We start from the raw sequence: 22,517 nt of genomic DNA on the forward strand, positions 1-22,517 counted from the left end.
GACATAACAAATTATGTGCCAATTTTGCAAGATGGAACAGTGTTCCATCAAAGCCATATTAAATACAAAAAGAACAAATTCAAAAATCCAGCCTGGGTGGCTGTTGTGATAATCCACCAAGAAAGTAAAAGATCTATAATTTCACAAAAGACAACAGAAAAGGGCAGTAAATGCCATTGCTTGATGCAGTACATCAAAAACATTACATTGGCTCCTACAACTTTGGGCCAAAGAAAAACATAATGAACATAACAATAAAGTACTGGACTCTCAGAATCCTCGCTGGAAGGAAGAGGTACTACACTGATCACTTGACAAGTCTTTATTACATTAACATAATGATTTTTTTTTAATTTCCTTTCCTTACAATAATTCCAGAGGATTTATCAATAAGTCAGATTGTCTCTATAGTCCTTAATCTTAACATCTGAAGGGGATTCTATGGTATCATAAAAAGGACCTCAAAATATCCTAGGTCTTTTACAAATAAAGGAAAAACTACGATGGCTAACGAACAGCTGTTCACTTCTTGTGCTTCACAGACAACTGGAATTCCATCTTTCCAAAGGCAAGCCTTCATTCACACTTACATACGCTTGACTCTCTTCCTGGAGGATCTGCTCTGCATGTTCTCATGAGGCATGGTCTCATTCTTGACATTTATAAAAAATAAAATGCTATATACTGCCTTCTTACATATGTAAAATACAAAGCTAATCTTCTAAAAAATCATTAAAAAAAATTCACAAATAACAGTGTGTGGCATACAATTAACATTCAGAAAAAGTACAAACAGACTGAGTAAACGCTAGATACTAGCAAATAACAGTTTCTACTCCATGGCCATATAAATAAGTTAATAGCGTAAAGAAATGCTTTAAAATTTGAGCTAAATTGATGAGCAGGTAGCAACTGACTTCTAACAGTTAAATGATAGTACAATGCAAATAAGTGTGGTTCTATTCAAGTGTGATGCCAGGGTCCCATTTCTGTGCTTCAGTTCCCACACAAAATTCTTGCCTAATGGTTTGCTCCGCAGAGTAGCTAGAGCTTTGAATGCCTCCATGGCTCTTTCTCAAATAGCACTATTAGGAATAAAGATCCTGCAAAGTCTAAGGCTTTGCTATAAACTCCAAGCCTCTGATACAGAACAAAGAGCCAACTCTAGTTTTCTCAAGCGTATTAAATTTGCTACAATATAATCCCAATACTGACTTCTAAGACAAATATACCATCATGTTTCTAAAGAGCTTGTTACATAAAATCACTGATAGATAACATGTATTATCCAAAACAACATTAAAAAAATCAAAGTAACCCTATGCAAACCTTATGTTTCAGTATTGAATAACCACTGCTTCTATTATATCTACTGGCTAATAATTTTTTTAATAATTGAGAATCAGTCCATGGTAGCCTTCTATTAATGCTTAATGTTTTGATGCTTAAAAAAATAATATATTCATTTGTCTGGAAAACAGAAATTTGGGCAGATGAGAGTTAAAAAATAAGCAAATACAATACCTACTTGCTTACAAGTCTCTTAATAGCATTTAAACAAATGTTAAAAATAACATGGAGGAAAATCAATTTTGCATTAATCTCCAATTGGAGGCATCTGAAATTGGTAGAACTGCTGATAGAATGGAATAATTTAGGCATACAGTCATCTTATCCAGCAACAAATTAGCTTGTATTTACCATGGGATACCATTGCAAACCTCTACCAAACATTGATACCCTAAACATTCAAGTAGTAGGATCACAAGTAAATGAAATACTCCACAAATGCGCACACACAAAACCCTTTAAAGCAGGCCAGGTTGATTGCAAAAGCAGCAGTGATTTGGCTATCTGTTCACTATGCAGCCACTGACCAAAATGACCGCTGACTTCCTGACTAGCCCAGCAGTCAGCAAGCCAGCCAAGTGGCCCTTTCTCTGCTACCTGGGTTGCAGGCAAGCTGGCTACCTCTCTGACGCACCAGGATAGCAAAGTACGTAAGGGTGACTTCTCTCCAAAGAGAAGGCTGTCAATCAAATCAGAAAGCTGTTAAGCAGTAGTGCTAAAGAGACCCTTCCATTTCACTGGAACTTCTGTAATACCTGTATTTTCTCCCCATCAGTAAATTGAAATTTTACAAAATGGAAATTCCCTTTTCTGATCAGAATTATTCTGGACAGTTTTGCTTGTGTCAAACTTGTGGCCTAGAAGATCACAGAACTCTTCCCAGAAAATTAAGAAACCGAATCTCATCAGCGAAGCAAACACGCTTGAAACTTATTACACTGGGATGCTGCGGAGAGGTTGCCGAGGCTTGTCCAACCCTCAGACTAATACCCTTTATGGCTCAGGCGTGCAGGGATCCCGGATACTACCACTGGAGACCTGGAACATATCACATGAGTGACTACAGGACTGTGGAGACAAGGGTGAAGGACACAGAAGTCCACATGGTTCTCCTTAATCCTGCCAGTTTGGAGAGGCTCAGTAGGAAAGGGCTCATACTATGAGCCAACACCTGGCTGCATGACTGATGTCCCAGCCTGGGCTTTAGCTTTCACAACCACGGGACCTTCTCTGAGGATAAGGACTGGCTGAGTAGAGGCAGCATCCATCTGACAAAGCTGGCAGGAGCAATATAGTTTATGCGGCTGTGGGATTAGCCAGGACAGGGAACTCATTCAGCTGAAAGCTAACACAGAAAAATTTGAAGTTTAGCCATGGCATTTCCCTGATCCACAGATGACACAAACAGTGCCAGAACAAGGGAGGGACCAAGAGCAGGTTACTGGGTGCAGAGCTGCACCATCTCTATTGGCAGCAGCCTCTACTTACACTGCATAAAAGCTTGTCTATTTAGGTCCTAAGGATGCCTGGTTTCCTGTAGCTTTGTGCCCCATGGTTGATGGACACCAAATCAAAAGCAGTGTGAAGTTCTTACCTATAGATGGAGCATTTAAGAAGACTCATTTCAGTATGAATTTGTTATTTTAACTGACCTCAACTACAGATTTTCCTTGAGCAACAGTACTCTTCTCCATACAGTTGCCGATTTTTATGAAAATTTATTGGGATAGGGAGGATGGAGGCAGGCCCCTGTACGCACAGATATGTGAAAACAGGAGCCTAGTTTTGACAGAAATTGAGGCAAAAAATTCTGTTTTCCTGAGAAAAGTCATTCTGAATAGGAATTGTTAGTTAATGAAAAATTCCACTGGAACTCCACTTCTAATAAGTAAAATATGGGGGCAGTTTGTTTGTTTTTTTTCCATGGGGAAAGTCGTGTCCTCCAAAAGAAGATGGAGAAGTTTTTCCATACTGCCTTGTTCACTTCATGTGTTCAGGTGGAGACAAAGTGCCTGGATTTTGAAGATAAGAAATGCTTTAGATTCACACATGCAGTTTCCAATTTGTTTTGCTCAAATATGACTTACTGGCTGAGGAAAGCCAAGTTATGCAATATGATCATCTTCATTTAAAAAAAAATTTTTTTAATGAACAAAGTTCAACAGGTCGTAAAAAATAAGCGATAAATAGAACGGAAGGATTTCTCAAGAATAGACAATGATCAAACCAACCCAGTTTCCTTCTCTGGAAAGCTACATGGCCTAAAGGAAAAAGTGTGTGTGACATATCTTGACTTCAGGAAGGCTTAGACTCTCTTCTGCATCACATTCTTAAAAAAAAAATTAAGAAAAATGCAATATAAGGAATCACTAGGAAGTACACATATGACTAAAAAAAACAGTTATAAAGGGTTTTTAAACTAAAACAACATGACACACATGGCTATTCAGGGCTCCGTCCTGTCCAGGCAAGACCTACTAAATTTTTTTATATACAACCTGGGTAACAGAATGGCTGGGATGGAATAAAAAACCAAAMCAAAACAAAATAAATACCCTTGACAAACTGAATGGCCCTGATCAAAATGGCTGAAATTTAGTAAAAGGTAATATAATGCTTCATAAAGAGATATCAAATGTATAGAGACATTCAGGTAATAACTGGCTAGATAGGCAGAACGGGGATCTAGGATGAAAAATAAACTTCTTCAGATGCTGTTGCAAAAAAAGCAAGATCACATTCAGCAAGACTGTAGTTCATCCAACACTGGAGATACTCCCATGACTTTGTTTCGGGGTAATGAGGCTGGTGTCATGGACACATGAGACCTCCTATTTTGGACTCCCCACTCTACAAATAATGTTGAGAAAGTGGGAGAAGTACAGAGGAGCGGAAGAAAAAGGAGGAGACAAATGATTGATGAAGGAAGGTTGAAAACATTAATTTTTCATGTGGAAAAGTAATGTAGATAAAACTTTCACAATATATAAAGGACTGCTTTTCCTTTCATGGCAAGCATTTGTTTTCCATGTCCACAGAGAAGAGGGTAGTAAAAAAAAATAAGCTTGGTTTTGGATTTTAGGAAAATCTTTCTAATAAAAAGGTCATAAAATACGGAAATAGGTTTTGGTGTACTGCACAATCAGCTTTACTGAAAGTTCTTAAGAGCAAGTTAGACACACACCTGTTAGTAACGGTGTAAGTCAATGTTGTCCGGCTTCCTGACCTGAAGTGCCACATACAAAAACCTTCCTACAGGTAAAAGCTGTCAGAATGGTACAGCCAGAAAGGTCATCCTCTGGGCTCACAGAGAGAAAATGACAGCATCTCTTCAGCAGTTCCACTAACGCACAGCAAACAAACAGCGGAGCTGCAGGGCAACCTGGGGTACCATCGGCCTTAGCGTCCGACTGGGGAGCCGAGCAGCCCTCCCCTCCATACAGAGCCACCACCAGTCTGCAGCACGGGGCCAACCCGGGAGCCAAAGGTCTGGGTGCGTTGCATTCTTAGGGAACACGTTTAGACCAAGCAATAACTAAGTTTCTTCCAACTCAGCAGTCCCACGTGAAGTTTAAGAAATCCTAACAACAGCTTTGAATGCAGGATAGCTTCCTGGCTTATTGCTTCTGTTTTGATGAAGAAATGCAGAAAAGGAAAGGAAAAAACAGCTTCCAGTCCAGAACTCAAGTTTGATTAGTGAGGAAAATAAGTTAGTTTGCACAGATTTGCTTGTTAGCATTTCAGCTCCCAGGCTGCCCTGGCTCAGAGACGGCCCAGTGACCTTAGACCAAGGCCTCCCTGGAACCTCTCGGCCAGAAGCACCCTCAGTGCTGGAGCCCCCCAGCGAAAACCCCGCCGGGGCTGGGCTTGGTCCACAGACTGCTGTCGCCCCTTCTGGTATTTCAGCGTCATCCGGCACGGGTGCAAACCAAGAGCTACACCGGGGTGCTCAAGGGCTTCGGGCACGGCCTCGGCTACGGGCGGGCTCCTGAGCGGCTTCGCTCCCTGCACGCCAGCTTTCTGTTCCCTGCGAGAGCCGCAGTGGAATTACCCCGGTGGGAAAACCAGCAGGAAGCCCCTCTGGGGCCGTGACGGCCCTTTTTGCAACAGAGCAAAGAAAAATAAACAACCCTCACCGGGAGAAGGCCGCAGCCCGCGGAGAGGCCCCGCTCCCGCCCGCTCCGGCAGGAAGGGGCGGGGCGGAGGCGGCGCCCCGCCCCCCGCGAGGCGCGAGGGAGGCGGTGGCCGCCGTGCGTGCGCGCGCGCCCGAGCACGCCGCGTCGCGCCGCGGCTACCTCAGCACTTCCGGGTCGGGGGTGGGGCCGAGCGAGGAGGTTGGTGCGTGACGTTGCCGGAGGGGCTGGGGACTGCTGAGCGCCTGTTATTGTTCTCGCCGCCCGCTCTTCCCGCCGCCGCGTCTGCCTCCTCCGGGCGCTCTGGGGCGCGGAGGGAGGGAGGGGGAGCGAGCGAGGGCAGAGGCGCGGGAGCGAGCGAGCGCGCCCCCGCGCAGAGCGGCGCGCGCGCAGGGGCGGGAGGCGGCGGCGCAGGTAGGAGGGAGCGCGGCGGGCGCGGCGCGTGACCCGCGGAGCGTCCCCGCCCGGCGGCCGTTAACCGTCTCGAACTCTCCGTAGCGCCAGCCCGGACAGCGGGGGCGGGGGGAGAGCGCGCGCGTCACGAAGCAGCCAGCGAGAGCCGGCGCGGCGGGGACTGGGCGGCCATGGCCTACGCGTATCTCTTCAAGTATATCATCATCGGGGACACAGGTGAGCAGCGGCGGCGGCGGCGGGCCGCGCCGGGCGGCGCAGGGAGCCGGGCCCGGCTCCCCGCTCCCATTTCCGCAGTGCTGGCTCCGTTGACGTGGTGCCCCTGCGCGAGGAGGCGGCTCCTCCGCCTCTGCGCTGGGCCCCGCCCGTGGCCTCGGCCTGCCTCTCAGCGGCCTTGCGCCCCGGCTCCGTGACAGCCGCCTCCGGGCCCGGGGCACAGGCCGCAGGGCAGGCCGGGCTGTGTCACGCCCCGGGCTGCGGCGCCTCGGTGTGAAAGGCGGGGGCGGAGATTGGTGGGGGTGCGGGCTGCTATCAGTGCAAAACTCGCACCTGGGCAGCCACCCCTTATTTACCTCCCTGCAGCCCTGAGGCCTAAGAGCTGCTGCGTGCTTCCTAGGAATTTTGTGGTGACGCAAAGACCGGTGCTATGAGGTACCTTTAGGCCGTGAGGATGCCATTTCCTGCCCGGGCTGGAGGTGCAATAGCAAACTGTTTAAGTGTCAGGACATGCTGTCAAAGGGAAATCAAAAGGCCTGACTCTTTTCTTCTAATTTATAGGAGCCATTTTTTGACTAACTGCTTTTCTAGATGCTGTAAGCTGCATCTGTGGTCCCCCACCCATTTGTTTGTCCCTTTTTAAAAACTTGTTCTCTTCCGTTTGTCATTGACTACCATGTTGCAAATAACATTGCTTAAGAATGCTGCAGGCCTAACCCTATGCTGTTTGATGCACTTTTTGACAACATATTCTATGCTTCCTTAGCGTAGTGTGGGTATAGATGGCATTCTTTCAATCACACTTTTGGCAGGACAAGGTAAATAACAAAGCTAGCTATTGTGCTTGTGTATTGTGCATCTTTCTCGTTGTCTTCCTCATACCTGAGTAAATGCCCTCTTTAATAAATTTGATGACACAGCTGTCTCTTTACATGCTATACTAGGGATACCTGCATAATTATACTTCATATCGATGAACCAGTTTATCTGTTGCTAGAGTTTATGGTACTGTAATTGTACACTACAGTTGCATTGCATATGTGGTTGTTAAATAGCCTGGATTGCAACTACTACGTGGGGTTTTTTTGTTTTGTTTTGTTTTTTAACCTACATTTAAACTCTACAGATTTTTTTTGAAACTGCAGTATAAATGAATATTAAGAAATATATCATGGTTATAATGACCATCTTGAAGTATTTAATAGTCCATAGATGATGATAAGATTTCAGATTTTTCTTGAGTATCTAGGTGACTGACAGCTCATAAACCAAACTAGAGGACAGGAGATTACTTCAGCAGAGTCAAGGGAAGTAAAAGGAGGTTTTTTTGCTCAGGATGATGCAAAATGGTAGTGCAGAATTCAGGGTCATAGTGCTTCAGAACAGATGGCCTTGTGTTCTGGTGCATCTTAAAAACTATAATCGTCAGAGTGGTAGAGAGGGCAGTAAACAGTTGCTTTGGTACATTGATCATATACAGATTAAATTTTTACAATGAAATATCCTCTGTGTAGTGGTTTCTGTTGACCTTCTGCATCTTAATTGAAGATTGCTTCAGTTGCTTGAAATATGAAATACAGAGTGGATGCGTGTCACTTCTGAAGTTGTTTCCATTTCTTAAGAACCAAATACAGGAATTGTAAGATCTAGAAGAAGCACACTGAACAGAAAACAGCTCCCAAGTTTATAAAAAATGAAAAACTTTCTGTAGCATTTATTCAGAGTTGCTATAGGAAGCTAATTAAAACTTGTGCAACAGTCACTGGTAAAGTGAATTAAATATGCCAATAGTGGAAAGCTGGTTTTGCTTTTATTTAGATCTATGAGCCTTTTAAGTATTCTAATATAGCTAGTACCAAAGAGCCAATTTATGTTGTGCACAGTTTGCTGCCAAAATGACTATGATGGTTTAGGTGTTGCTGTTCCTCTGCCAAAGGCAGTTGCACTCATAGCTGTACAGATGGAAATTAATGGAGTGTATGGGGACTGTCCTTTTCTGTCCCAGTGGTGGTCTACCACAGCATTACAACCAGTGAAGATATGCCAGTGGCCTTGCATGCCTGTAATTTCCATAGTGATCAAGAAATTTATCTTTGGGACTTGATTTAGAGTCTTTGGAAGTGGATTAACTGCTTGGTGACTCAGCAATTAGTTGTAAACAAACTGTAGATGAAAAATAAGACAGCATCAACCCAGGACGGACATTGTTTTGTAGTGCTGAAAAAGGAAGATGAGCTAAATGTCAAAGTGGGTTATGCAAGCAATAAACAAAACAACAAAAAGTCTGCAGTTATACAAGACACCTGCATGTGTATTCTGAATTGTGATTCCAAATGCTTTCATCCACTTCAACAGAAATTTAGTATGATCTCAGTCTTTTAAAATGACAGCTAAAGAAATTGTGTAAGACTGCCTTGCTCAACAGATCTTGTCCGTTTTTACTGCGTGCTTCATTGGTCATTGACATTCAGTGACTTTTTCTTTTGCTGGTACTTCAGGCACTACAGCTCTATGAACAACCATAACAGAATCAATCCCATGTTATTTATAATAGTAAGTCTGCAATATGCATTAAATAGGGTTTTCTTATATCCAAGTATGTTTACCAATTTCCATCAAAGAGTGTTACAGTTCCATATGGCTGAAATACCAGTTTTGCAATGGTCAGATTTCTTTCCACCAACATGATTTGTCTGTATGATCAGTGTTGCTGCATCTTCCATAGGCATGTCTGTTTTCTGCTTTTCGTGTATGTGTTAATTCAGCAACCTTTGGAGCTTCTTGCATAATGCACTTGCCTTCCAATTTCAGCAGATATCCTTGGTTTATAAGCAGCAAATATCTCTTTTGTGTTATCTGTTTGTGTTAGGGGAAGGTGATGAGACAAAGTATAATTGCTTGGTGATCTAACTTTCCTTATTTTCTGGAGGAAAGTAAGCTGTCTAGTCTACTGTATCACTTGTCTAGGAAATTATCAGATGTTGAAATTAAGCAATTGAATTAAACTTTTTTTTTTTCTCTCCCCTTCTTGTGAATACGTATCTAGTGTCACTACACTTTGTTCTGGGACAGCTCTTTTAAGCTGGYGACATGCATGGCAAGAACCTCTTGCCCTTTTTTTCTAAAAGTGTATAATGTTACTCCTTAATTAAACAGTTTTTCATCTTACCAGAGCTGGTGCTAGCACCTTATGATAGGTTGAGAACTTGCTCATAGTGAAACCAGGGTACTAGATCTGTACTACTTATATCTTGGCATAAGACCCTTTTGGTAATAATTTGATCCCTAAAAGGCAGATATCACGTGTTTATAAACACATATTTTTCTTATCTACTTAGAAGTTAATTAGAAATACTGAACTGTAAGTAGATACTCTACAACTGATCTCATGAGACTGTTCCTGTGTGCCCCCCATAATTATTATAACTTGGGGGGGGGAAAGAAAGTTTTTTATTGTGAATGACTGACAGCTTTCTAAGCTTTTCATGATCATCCAGGACATGAACAGGTTTTCTTTAGCCTCATGTAATTTAATTTTATTTGGAGAAAGGTTTTTTTTTATTATTATTAAGACCTGTAGAGTTACCAGTTGGGTAATGCCATACTAAATGGAATGTGATAGAGCTGAAGAGCTCCTTTTAGTTTGTAGATGTGCACTAATTTTTATGAAGAAAGGAAAACTTAGAGCAGTGGTTTGCTGTAAATTATTTACAGCAGCATACATCTATTTATATAACCTAAATGTTGAAGCTGAATCATATTTGAAAAGAGTTAAAAAGCCATTTTACAGCATTGCTTTTCCCAAACTTATGTAGTCATTATGAAGAATTTTAAAGGTTATTTTTCTTCTCTTCTTATTGCTTCTTAAACTGATATGCAAAGGTCCCTTTGCTTTTAGAGGTAGCCAATTGAAACTTTGTAGTCTCTCCTTCCTATTAATTTTAGTAAAATTTTCTCATTTAGTGATAGAATTGTGACTGACAGACATCTGACTGATAAAAGATTGAGAAAAAAATCTCTGCTTGAGGTTAATGTCTCATTATGCCTAGGCCTGTGGTTGGTAATATAGCACTTTGCTGAGTTGCATAAAGATGATGTGGTTGAAAAAAAAGGAGAGAAAATATGAGTTGCTGACTGTACTAAGAAATTTATTGGGCTCATGAAACATCTGGAAGCTATCTAAAGTAGTGTAGTCTACCACAAAGAACTAGAAATAGCTCATCAGTCAGATTAGAGGTCTGTATCTTGTGACATTTGCACTATTTTTCTGGTTTAAATCTGAGCTGGTTTTAAAATCTATGTTGTTTGCGACTTGTCTGTTGTTAGAGACTGCGTTCAGCTTATTTAAAGGGTGTTTTGGGTTTTTTTTTTTTTTTTTTTTTGCTTGTTTGTTTCCTAAAGGGAGGTAGGAGCAGCAGACAGCTTGTTTAAGCTCAGTTTGTAGCAGGGTTTTAGTTCCACGAGCGCCTGAGTTGACATACCGTCTGGTTACAGGTGAAAGAAGGAGGTCTTGCTCCCCTTACTATGTGGAGACTCATACTTTTCCATGAGCTGATTCAACTCACTTTTTTTAGGTTAATTTTCTACTGAGTGGGTTGGGAAGGATAGGTGGCAGCAAGATAGCAAAGGGGAGTAGGTCTTCAGCTCCRTGGTGGTGAGCATATTGGTTCACCCTGTCTTGTGAAGTAACAGCAAGGAGAAAAATTGTTCTTTGAGAAGGCTGACTAGTCTAAAGGTTAGCAGCTGCCAAATTGGGTGGACCTGATTCCCACTCCTTGTCCTAGCTACAGACTACTTCTGCTTCTGAGCTGTCAGCATCATTGCTTGTCTGGTCCTTCAGAGAGCCAGTTCAGCTCATGAAGGTGATTAAAAAAAAAAAAAAATTTAAGCTGCATTCAGAGAAATGTAAGAGTCATTCTGAGTAAGAAGGTGGAACTCTGCAGGAAGGAGCGAGTCTACCCATCAGAGGCAACTAGCAGTAAATCTAAATGGATATAAAAACTGAATTCTGAGGGTAAATCTGAACTGGGACTACTACTGTAACACTTTTCCTCTTTCACCTTTCTTGGGAAGCAGTGGTGCTTATGCAGACAAGTAAGGAAGTGATCCGTAGACGGACACATCGACTCATATAACCATCAGTGGAGGAACAGGACTGCAGATTGGGTTAGACTGGTTTAAGTTGTTGTAGATCTCTATTTTCTGGCTGTAGCCTGTCAGTAGACAAATCTCATCTAGTGGCAAGGAGAGCCTGGAAGTTTCACTGGTGCTGGCTCTAGCACACCTCAGACTTTGCAGTTGACAACTAATCAAGCAAAAAAGGAATTACTTTTTTTTTTTTTTTTTCTTAGACTGGTTTCATGAATTTATTTTTCTTTCCTTGTGCTACTCACAGTGGGGTCACCGGAGCTAGAAGGGGAGAAGGAAGCAAATCTGCTTTTTTGATGAAAGCTATTAAATTGGCTGTGCTGTATCATCAGCTGTGCTATGGTTCCTGAGCTGCTTTTTGAATTGATGTGAGTGCAGCCTGCTACTGAAAAGAACAATCCTTCCCTTTACAATATATTTTGTAGCCCTAGTGTTGTGCACATACTAGCATTTTGGGTGACTAGTTTTCTGCTGGATCAGTTTCTTGATTTGGCTCATTGCCTAACCTTCTGAGTGAGAAGGGAGAGGTTAGTCTTACCATTTGCCTGTTTTGGCTTGCTGAGCAGTGAAACGGATACTAGTGCTGATGAAAGAAAGGGAGGAGTTGAAGTGTGGCTGGGCYAAGGCAGACAGTAGGAAAGCCCAGCAATGCTTTCCCAAGTCAAATTGATTGTGGAGCATCACCCAGGTAAGTAGAAAGCTTTTACTAAAGGCAGATGCATTTGGAACCAACTCAGGCTGATGTTTGGAATTCAGGATCTGAGGATAAAACACTGCTGTAGTATGAATTCTAGTTCACTTTCCATCACTGTTTGGCTACTAAGAAGTGGTCCTGGAACAGGCACTTGCAAAGAAGTATTCTGCTCCCTTCAGAGCACGTAATCCATTGCTTTAATTTATTCCTAAGCAAGAGCTTTTGTTTACTGTATTTGTTGGCTAAGTATGTCCAAGCTCTGCTCAATTCTTGTTTTAAGATACTAAATATTTTTTCTCCTTTGGGGAAGATATTGCTGAAGCTATATTATATTAAAGTGATTGTGGCAGTAAAATGGAGAATCAGTTAATAAATACCTAATTTTAAAGTTGTCTGTGCAACTTTAAATCTGTCCCTTTTGTTTTCTACAATTGATGACTTTCATAAGACATGCTCAAATACTTTTCCCAGGGATTCTGCCTCATTTCAGATATAAGATTTACAGTCCTAAGTGAATGAGGTACTGGTAAGTAGTCACTTTGTTCTTAGAATTTGGTATAAAATTCAGTACAGTTACTGTATTACCATTTGTATGCAATGCAGTTGGCTGCCACACAACTGTTAGTTGATCTTTGCAGCATCTGTGTATATCACAAAGCGGTAAACTGCTCAGAAGTTCATATATAGCTCCTGTTTATGACAGGTTACTGGCTGTGTCTATGATACCGTAGTTTTCTCTCAAGCTCCAGAAATATATGGGCTACAAGCTATTTTAATAAGAACTTTCTGGTTACAAACTTGCAATGCATTAAAACTATAAAATGTAAACAAAACATCACTGTTAAGAAGGTAGGCAAAAATACTAAAGTACTTATAACTACTATTTAAAAATAGATTATAGCTTGTACTGAACAGTCACTACAGTCTTGTTATGCAACTTACTGAGCCTTTTTTCAGTCAACAACAGTACAAAACTTATGGAATTTCCAATTTTTTTTTTCCCTGTAAGGTTCTAAAGTAACAGGAATAGCATTAAACAAAAACTGGCTGATTTCTTCTTTCTGTTGTGTGAACCTTTCAAATGTGTAGACTGCTTCTTAAAGGCCTGCAATAAGTAACTAAGTGTGCAGTTTCTCAGTTATCTTGAGCCAACTCAAGACAGTGCTCGTGTTGAAAGGGCTATGCTTGTCTCTGCTCTATGCTGACATTGGTATTTGTGTTTTCGCCTGAACCAACAAGCTGATCATCAAACTTTGGAGAAGGAAAATTATCAGACTGCCATGTGAGTGCTACTACTAGACATTTAATCAAGGGTCACTTTGCTCACTGAGTTTTGAAATATTTTTCTAATGCATATAAGATACGTGCAGGCAACATTTGGTGTCAGTTTTGGGGTTCATATTTATTAAATGATACTGAAATTGTTTTGCAAGGTTAATGACAAAAGCTATTCTGGATTCTATTTCTGGATTGATTTATAGATTGTTTCTTAAAAGTGAGGTGGTGATTATGTTCTGTGATGGGGAACTCTATTTTAGTGGTGGTATCAAAGTTATCTATATATGTAAAGTGTTCTGTGAGTAGAAGAATTATTAATATTTCAAGGTTCCTTAGAAACTTTTGTTCTCTGTCCCTACAGCTCCAGTATTCCTTCTAGCCTTCTCCCTGTTTCTTTCTTGCTTCCAGTGCTTTCCCCCATACCCTTTATCCATACTATTATTATCCATACTATTACCCACTTCTCTCATGTCCACTGATTTTGTTGGGAGGCTGGATGTGGCATAATCTATACCTGCTTCCAACCTGCTTGTGAACTGACAGCTTGCTGTCATAAGCCAGAGAGCTACAGAAAAGAGAACTGTTAAGACTGATGCAGCAAACTTTGCCTCAGGCTGTAGTGCCATGCCAGTTAAGCTGCTGATCTGCTGGCTGCTGCATTTTTGTTCCCTCTTTTGAACTAGCTCTGAGGCTTGTCTGACCCTGCACTAAGCCGTTTCTGCATGCTTTGTCACTCTTGTTCAGTTAATGTGCTAACCCAGCAGACAACTGAAATGGCTTGGTCAGATGAGTTCTGAAGCAGTATGGAGAAAAGGAGCATGAACATGCTGCAGGGAAGAGCAGGAGAGCGGCAACAACAATCGACTTAGACTGCTGGAATTGCTGCATCAGTTGAGGCATTAATTTCAGAGTGTCATCATTTTATTACAACTCATTTTGTGACAAAATCAAGGGCAAATCTCCCATTTCTGTTAGATTTGATTGAAACTGGCCGCTGGTCTTAGTTTTCAAGACCAGATGAACAGTGATTATAGTAGTATAGGCTTTGTTTCCTCAAGAAACAGTCAAACTTTGAGAAGTTGAACACTTTGAAAAATAAAAGATCATCATCACTGTATGCAAACCTCTGACACACTCATCTTGTGAGTTGCAATATGGTGGTTCTTATGCCTTTGCTTGCTGTCTTTTATCAACAGATATGTCATTTGGGATCAGTTGTTGCCTGGCTTCTAATGTGGCTAAAATAGCCTCATCTTGCTCTGTGGATAAAGCAGAGCACAGAAGGAACTTGGATGTTACAGGATCATGTGTTTTGTGATACAGTTCTGAGAGTTTAAATGTATGTAAACCAAACGTATGACTGCAGAGGTTTTAAAAGGCTGAAAATTTGAAATCGGATAGAGTAGGACTGGAAGAATGATCCTTCCAAGTAAAAGAACAAGGCAATATTATTGTAAAATTTGTAAAAAGTAGATGTTTACGAACTTGCATAGTCTGAGTATCCCTGTCAACTGCATTAACTTTTGTTTTTCTGTGCTTCCATGTACAGAAGGAATTGCCCATCTACTGGGCAGCATCGATGTAACGTGAAGTAGTTCATATAAAAATTGTCCCCTTCAGATATCCTGATTTCAGACCCAAATGGTTATCTGTCTGGCTGTAGTGTGAACTCATCTGTTGCCAATTCTGCTTGGCCTGTCTGTTGGCTATTGGCAGCCAATAGTCAGTAGCATGCGTAGTAGTTCTAAACAGCTGCATATGTCCTGTTGTTCCCTCTGTTGATAAATTGGGAGATAGGTGTGAGTGAGGTTCTGTTGAGAATGTAGCTAGCCTGGAAGAAACCTGGAGGTACTGAAGCAGGGGATGAAGCATAGAGCTGTGGGGAGAAGCAAGACCTGTAGTTACTGTTGTGAGAAGATGTAGAATGGTAGCTTGAAAGTCTGTTAGGAAACTGGTCTTCATTAGTTTTAAAGGCAGAAATACTTTTTTAAAGAATTATATTTTGTTCTATTTCTGAGTAATAACTGCTTAAACTTCAGTATTTCTGGAAATTTAAAAGCTGTTACAATCTGAAAAAGATGTGTACGCTTCAGAGTGGGTGAGATCTGGTATTTCAAATCCTAGTAATGGATTTTAAACAATATACACCATTTAATTCAATTAATTTTTATTGGTTCTTAACAGATTTTTTTGAATTTGCTTAAAACTTTTTTCTTTTTTTTTCTTTTTTTTAGGTGTTGGGAAATCATGTTTGTTGTTACAGTTTACAGACAAGCGGTTTCAACCAGTCCATGATCTTACTATTGGTAGGTCTGTTTTGTCTCCCTAATGCTAATGTGCTGTTTTAAAACATGCTTAAGGTTTGTTTGGTTGGTTTTTAGGGTGGCAAACAGCTAGGGTATCACAGCATGCATTTGAGTTTGTTGTGCTGAGCTAGTGTAGGATTTGTGCTGTATTAAGGCATCAGTGAATTTTTATATGATGAATATTTGTTAGCTAATGAAGCTAAAGGGAGGCCTGTTTCTTACTGGGAAGGTCACATAGCTATGAAATTCTTCAAATTGATTCAGATCATGTCTCAACTGTTTCTTCAGAAAAGCTAAAAGCTGAACATGGAAACAGAATTGGTCAAGCTTGAAATACATTGCTGGTGATACAGATGCAGACTTTTTGTTAGGCAACAGAATGTTAGGCTAACCCTGAAGACAAGTAGCAGATAAAACTAAAGGAAAGGTAACTTAAAAGATGAATAAACAAACTTACTATTTGGGAAAGCTAATTCCTTGATGGAGAAGGATTGGAGTATGGAGGTGTTTGCTGTCTGGAAGGGACGGGGTTTTTTTCCTGACTTCTCAATTGAACGAGAATCTGATATGAGGTATGATTTCATATTGATACTAGAGGAAATTAATTAATTACAAAAGAATGCATTGCCTGTAATTTGACTATAATAGATGCTATGAGCTTCATTTGTCTTTCCACATAAAATATGAGGAATAGTGTGTGAATAAATTTTTTTTGTGGACAAGGTTAGTCTTCAGATCAGTTTCGGTCTTAAGCATAACAGATGCTGCTCTCTAATTAAAAGTTGCAGGACCTTTGAACTCCTTATGTTTGTTTCAAAGAACCTATTAAACTCTCCCTCTTACTGTGCTGAGCCTTGTACAAAATGTATCCATAGTCTATATTCTTAGTTTGTGCCTTGGAGTAGGTAGGCTTCCTGTGTATGGAAGTACTAAAATCGACACTTGAAATACAAACAAATACTCTTCGTGTAGCAGAACATACCAGGTGGTTTGATTATGGCTTCTGTTTCTAGCTTGACAAGCCTTGCACACCTTGTATGTGGCTGTTTGATATAATTCAAATTATTAGGCTTGCATCAGTTTTCAATATTCCTGAGGTTTTTGCAACGGGTAGGCTGGTTGAATAAGGAGCCTGAGTTCTTTATGGAGGCACGACTTATTGCCATCTTTCCTTACTGGCTGATACATCACACCTTGTATATCATTCATGCCTTTGGCAGCCCTGTCATATATTTCTGCTTCTCAGCAACTTGCTAGTCTGTGGGAAGTGGCTTCACCTCAGCAGGATGGCTATAGTGCCAGTTCTGTGCCTGGCAAATAGCTAGCTAAGGTCTCAGAGCAGATATCAAAGCTAGTGGGATGCAGAGGTGAACCTACATAGCAATATAATGGGGATGTAGGACTGGAGTCTGGCAAGCTGCTTGAAAAGGGGAAGAATGAAGATAGGCCTGCACTTACTTAACTGATAGTGCATGCATCTGATTTTTGGCTAGGAGAATGCTGCTCTCAATTAGCCCAGATGACTTAGAAGGGCAGAGGTACATATGGGTTCAAACTCATGTGAATTTCCATGCAGCGTAAGATCGGATGGGTTGATGTTTTCCTAACACAGTTCCAGCTGATGTTGTTCTAACTCCTTAGAACTTGTAGATTAAGAAAAGCTTACGTTACACAGCCTAACTTTTATCAGTATAGTACAACTGTTTTAACAAATGGCAGCTTCTATCCCTGCTGCAAGCAACTTGGGAGAAGGGAAACCAAAATTGGATATTTGGGGGGAAAAATCGTACCATCTAGGGTTTTGCAAAATTCAGCCCCAAATTTTAGTATAGCTAGTCTAAAATGTCAGCTCTAAAATTTAGGAAATTCAGGAAGAAACTTTAGTGATGCTGAGATTAAAAAAATACAATACATAAAAGCAGATTTTATATGCCTTGGAACTACACACAAATTGTGCATAACTGTAGAAGCATACTCTAACTTAAGAACTTGCAGTGTAACAGTTACCTCAATTTAGTTTTCATTTGGGAATTGGAGTAAACTGCTGTTTGTTTTTCCCATTATGCTTAGGACATATCCTTACTCCAAACCTGAACAGCTTCTATTCCTTTAAGAGAAAATCTAGCAGAAAACTGTGTTGTTTCAAATTCACAATTTTCTCACAGCAGAAATTTTGATGGAGTGGGGTAAATATTCTTTCATTTTTTTATGGGGATATGTGGAGAAACTAAACACCTGGATGACTGCTGGTTTTAAATCGGCAGCTCCATATCTGCATTTTGAGCTCAAGTAACAGCTACAGCGTTGATGCTTTTTGTAGTCCAAGGACCTTCCTCAGGCTTCGCAATCAACTTCAAAATATTGTCATTTACATGTTCCCTCCTATCTCTCCCCTCCCCCCCCCACTGCCAGCAGCTTTCTTTCCATGTTTTTGCATATAGTTACTGCAAGTTATTTGGGTGCTTAAGAGAATACACTATTCTTTGGCCCACAGCTTATACTTGGTTCCAATATCATGTGTGGTGGAAAGTGTTTTTGGTGGGTTCCCCTCCCTGCCCTGGAAAATCATTACTTCTGCAGAATGCAACACTGCCCCCCAAACCTAAACAAGCTTTTAAAGAGACGTTTGCTATATTTCAAAATCAGGGCTACTTATTTGGAAGACTCCTATCCAAATCTACACAGTGAGCAATGTCAGACAAAATTTAAGCAACCAACTCTTCCCCCCCCCCCAAGAAATAATGGTATGTGAAACACAAATTAATGGAAACTTGATAGCTTTATAAATAGGTCTGCTATCTCTAGGCATTTTTCAGATTTTAACTTGCTGTAGTAATAGCCTGAAATTTATGCTTAATTACTGTTAATGATCTTAAAGCTGCATTAAAAGATGGATGCAAAAGGCTGACTTTTTCCACTGAAGAAATTCATTTTGCTTGTTGAAAACAAATTTGTTCCAAGTTATTACTTTTGATCTTTAACTAGCTGGAATTTGGAAAGCATGTTTTTTTGTAAAGGCAGATGGGGTATTAATAAATTGATAGAATTTATCTTGTTGAAGATGGTGTTTGCGTGCTCACCTTATTTAGTAGAATATTTTGTTCAATAACAAGTCTAGACTTAAATCTTCTACAGTGCCTTCAGCAATCTAGGGTTAGCAGGGTGTTACAATCAGTGTGACTCTACTCAGTTTCCTGTTTGTGCCCAAAAAGATATGTGTTTTTCTCCTTTGGGCTAGAGCTGTTAAATCTTTTGGAAAATGTTATGGGAAACACCTCCTTTACACTTTACTCTAGTTAATGTATTTTTAAAGCAGTTGAAAAGTTAAGATTTTCTTCCTTCTGGAAAAATTTCTGACTCTCTGAAGCAGCTGGAAAATTAACAAAAGCAGATTGTATCCATAGGAAACTTTCTCCTTCACAATGTTGAGTTAACTTTAACTCGTGTACTTGCTTTGATAGTGGTGGACACTTTTCTTTCTGATATATATTAATAATGTAATCTTTTTGTAAAATCTGTTCAGGTGTAGAATTTGGGGCTCGAATGATAACTATTGATGGAAAACAAATAAAGCTTCAGATATGGGATACGGTAAGTAATAAAATGTGGAAACTATTTAAACATGTCTCTGCTAACTTCTTATTTATTGTTCTAGTTAAGCTCTCTATGATCACCCTCCATGTGAGACTATGTTCTTGGTCTTGCAGCTTTCTTTAGTTTCTCTAAAGATTAAATATTTGCTAAAATTCCCTTTCTTTGGTGTGATGTACTTTTAAAACGGTGCAGATTTCTGCCATTTATGCTGTAGCTCAGCTTCCTCAAATAACTTTGTCAAATTTCTGAGACTGAAATTCATGCTGGTTTGTTTTTTCTGTGAAAGTTTTTTCTGTATTATTGAGATTATTTATATTTCCTCTAATCTTTCTGTGCATTTATGCAAGGCCTGGTTTATTTAACTTCCTGTTAGAAAATTGCGATGTGCCTACTGGCTTTAATCTCTTACTGAATTAAGAGTTCTCTAGAGGAGATATGTTTGCACTTCTGATGTGAAAGTAAAGGTATTGCTCACTTCACTTTTTTCACAGAAGACTGAAGAACTCAAGTTCACTATAATCATGAATGTAGTAAGTACTTCAGACAAACAAAAAGGGATTGGTAAATGCACGAATTTTTCAAAAGCACAGCAAACAAGGCAAAGGCTTTGACTTTTCTGGTTCAGGTTAAGAACACTTTCACACTATAGGAGTCGGCTTTCTCCCCCAGCCTTGTCAGTTGCTTTACGTGGGTGTGCCTGCTTCATTGTCTGCACTTGTTGTTATGCAACAGCTTTAGGATGCCCATTGATGGCTATGCCTTTATAAGGTGCTCAGCTGTTCCCTAAGGCTGGATTTCTTGGTTCTTTTTCCAAAAGCGTTTTAGGATACCTCCAGAAACTGACAGAGAAACAGCTGTAGTGTCATGTTTGTGCACTTTTTGGTATAGCAAATCAATAGAGGGATATATATTTAAAATGTAAACAAATGCAATATTTTAGCTAACTTCAGAGCTAGTGTACCATGCTTATTTTACAAGTTCATCATTTGAAATGGCATCTAGCACCTTGGAAGTTTGCCATGAAAAGGTGTAAAAGAATATGGTCAGACTGTGCTTACTATAGGCTTTTTCTGCCCTAGGCATTTGTCCTATTGTAACTATGGATTGCTGACTGCCAAGATAGCTGATCTCTTGCAAATTCAATAGACGAGCAAATCTCTGCCGGAACAGAAGTTTCAGGAGCAAACTTCTAGTGGGTAGCATGACCACATGAGGACAAATCTACTCTGGTCTTTGCTTCCTAAAACTGGGACAGAGTTACTTAAGACAAAATTACTAATGTTACTGATAGTGCAGGCACTGTCTTTCATTGTCTTTCAAACTAACTTTGTTTATGTGCTGTTATCTGCTCCTTGAATAGAAATGAACTTCAACTATTTTTGAGCAGATTGTATTTTTCTTAGTGCCTGCAACTCAGTAGCTCTTCACAGTCTCTTTGGCTTCATGCTTGCCTGCAAAGTGTCCAATAGCCAAAATTTCAATGGAATTGCTTTTGACTATAAATTCTCCTTGGGCAGGGATTTTATCTGGCTAGCTTCTTTACTGTACTATCTATAAATTAAAAATATTCATTGAAAGCTTTCATACACTTTCAGTACATTGTATGCTTATGTCATAGTTATTAATAATTTATGAATTGTAAGTGATAAATGATTTGATATCATAGGCTGTAATTAAATTTTTAACTGTATACAGCCTGATTTTTAAAACATGGGATGTTTCTAGTCTAATCCAGTCTTGGCTTGTAAGCTTATCTAAATTCAGCTGGCTCAATTCTGGCCTTGGGTACAAAGGTCTTGGAGCAATAGTAAGATAAGAAATACAATGAGGTATTTTCAAGAATGTTTTTTGCTTATGACTGTTAAGGTACACAAATACATCAGTAATGACCAAGGTTACTGAGTCTGTGTTGTGTATCTGGGTTGAGCATGTCCTGGATTTCTTTTTCTGTGAGCAAAAACTGCTAGCTGTTACTGGTGCTATGTCTGTATCTATTAAGTTGTTACAATTTTTATCTGATAAGAAAAAGTTCATTTTGAAATCTCATATTGCTAAGAAAATACATGAAGCATTTATGTTTTCAGTCAGTGCTTGCTGAGGTACAGCACCAGCACTTTCTGATTTAGTGCTAGTCTGATGTATCTGCCTTTAATCCATCAGTGTACAGTACAAGAAGAATCTTGAGCAGAGACCTAAGAAATAAAATTTGTTTCTGGTGGTTAACAACGAATAAAGACTTGCTTTCTTAAGAGAATCAGTATTTATTTCAAAATTTTCTAGCCAGGTACTTCTATGGTAGGGTGATCAGTTTATGCTGTCTTAAGGAGATCAGTGCAGCTCCAAAGAAGGCTGTATATAGTGATAGTGGAAATATATGGAAGCTGCAGTGTGCCTTACTGTCGGAGGGTGTTAGTTTACAGGGGCAGCTGAAGCTGACACTGGTGCATGGCTGTGATGTCTATTTGCTTGCTTTCTTTTGTATCAGAACTTAGGAATATTTAGTAAAACACCAAATTAGCATCTTATTTTGGATCAGGAGTGTGTTAGAGAAATTAGCTGTGCTTACTGCTGTTTGGTTTTCATGTGGGACCACACAAACTGAATTCCTTTTGTGTGAGACTAAACCGGAAGATATGCTCAAGGAATACACGTGTCCATTAGCAATTGTAGTTCAGTATCTTGTCCTGTGGACTGATAGTCTAGAACTAGTCTGAAGTAAGAGTCTGTGAAAGGTGTGCGGTTGGATATTGCATACTTAGTGCCAACTGTTACACCCTCAAATCTACTTCTGTTCCAATGTCTACACCGGCAAAGTGTCCCCTGCTTTTCTCTCCCATCTGCAGACTGCTCCAGGACCTCCCTACTGCTAGGCTCTGCAAGCTTACTGTTAGGTGTGCTGTGGCTGTGACATGTCAAGGTTTTTAGATCTTTGAGTCCTTGACTTTCATTTTTTCCTTTCTGATCCATTTAGATCATCAAGGGTAGTGATGTTTGACTAAATTGTTCATATGCCTTGTCTGTCTTAGTCTCTAGATTATTTCCTTTCCTGTAGCTTTGTTATCTTTGTAATGACTTTCAGTAAGCCGACAGACTGAGAAACATTTTTGTCAAAGCTGGTTAACTGGTAATTTCCTGCTATGAGGCATTCAACTCCTGTTTTGTGGAAGGGTGTGATATTTAAGGTAGTGTCAATTGCCAAAATAACTTTCCTTTTTAGGGAATCAGCAGTGATCTGCAGAAGTTGGTAAGGAACAAAATGACAGTTCTTAAACTTTGTGGATTTAAACAAGCTGTGCAGATGGAGGTTGTTTGTCCTGTAATGGTGTAACACTGAGAACTATAAAATCACTTCTCCTCAGAAAAACATCATTGTTGCAGAGAGTTATG

General features: G+C 40.2%; 1 protein-coding gene and 1 long non-coding RNA gene across 14 annotated transcripts in view; one reads left to right on the forward strand and one right to left on the reverse strand.

The window, feature by feature from the left end:
* The window catches only part of LOC112978662, a 47,545-nt gene extending 41,967 nt beyond the window's left edge, over window positions 1-5,578 (reverse strand). For 10 of the 11 annotated variants that reach the window (XR_003257969.1, XR_003251753.1, XR_003257970.1 and 7 more), the window contains exon 1: window positions 5,487-5,578. This is a non-coding gene — a long non-coding RNA (uncharacterized LOC112978662). Of the gene's footprint in view, window positions 1-4,534 lie in introns of all 11 variants that reach the window. The other variant, XR_003257965.1, reaches the window with a different exon arrangement.
* A 338-nt stretch (window positions 5,579-5,916) lies between these two features.
* Window positions 5,917-22,517, forward strand: part of RAB2A (RAB2A, member RAS oncogene family) — a 41,861-nt gene continuing 25,260 nt past the window's right edge. The window contains exons 1-3 of one of the 3 annotated variants that reach the window (XM_026054713.1): window positions 5,917-6,113; window positions 15,465-15,536; window positions 19,060-19,127. In XM_026054713.1, the coding sequence (XP_025910498.1) occupies window positions 6,068-6,113; window positions 15,465-15,536; window positions 19,060-19,127 (186 nt within the window). In that variant the 5' untranslated portion in view covers window positions 5,917-6,067. Of the gene's footprint in view, window positions 6,114-15,464; window positions 15,537-19,059; window positions 19,128-22,517 lie in introns of those variants that run through there. The other 2 variants (XM_026054711.1, XM_026054712.1) reach the window with 2 other exon arrangements.

Source organism: Apteryx rowi, unplaced genomic scaffold (genome assembly GCF_003343035.1).
Source record: "Apteryx rowi isolate R43461 unplaced genomic scaffold, aptRow1 scaffold_96, whole genome shotgun sequence".
In the NCBI taxonomy this organism is placed as follows: Eukaryota; Metazoa; Chordata; class Aves; order Apterygiformes; family Apterygidae; genus Apteryx; species Apteryx rowi.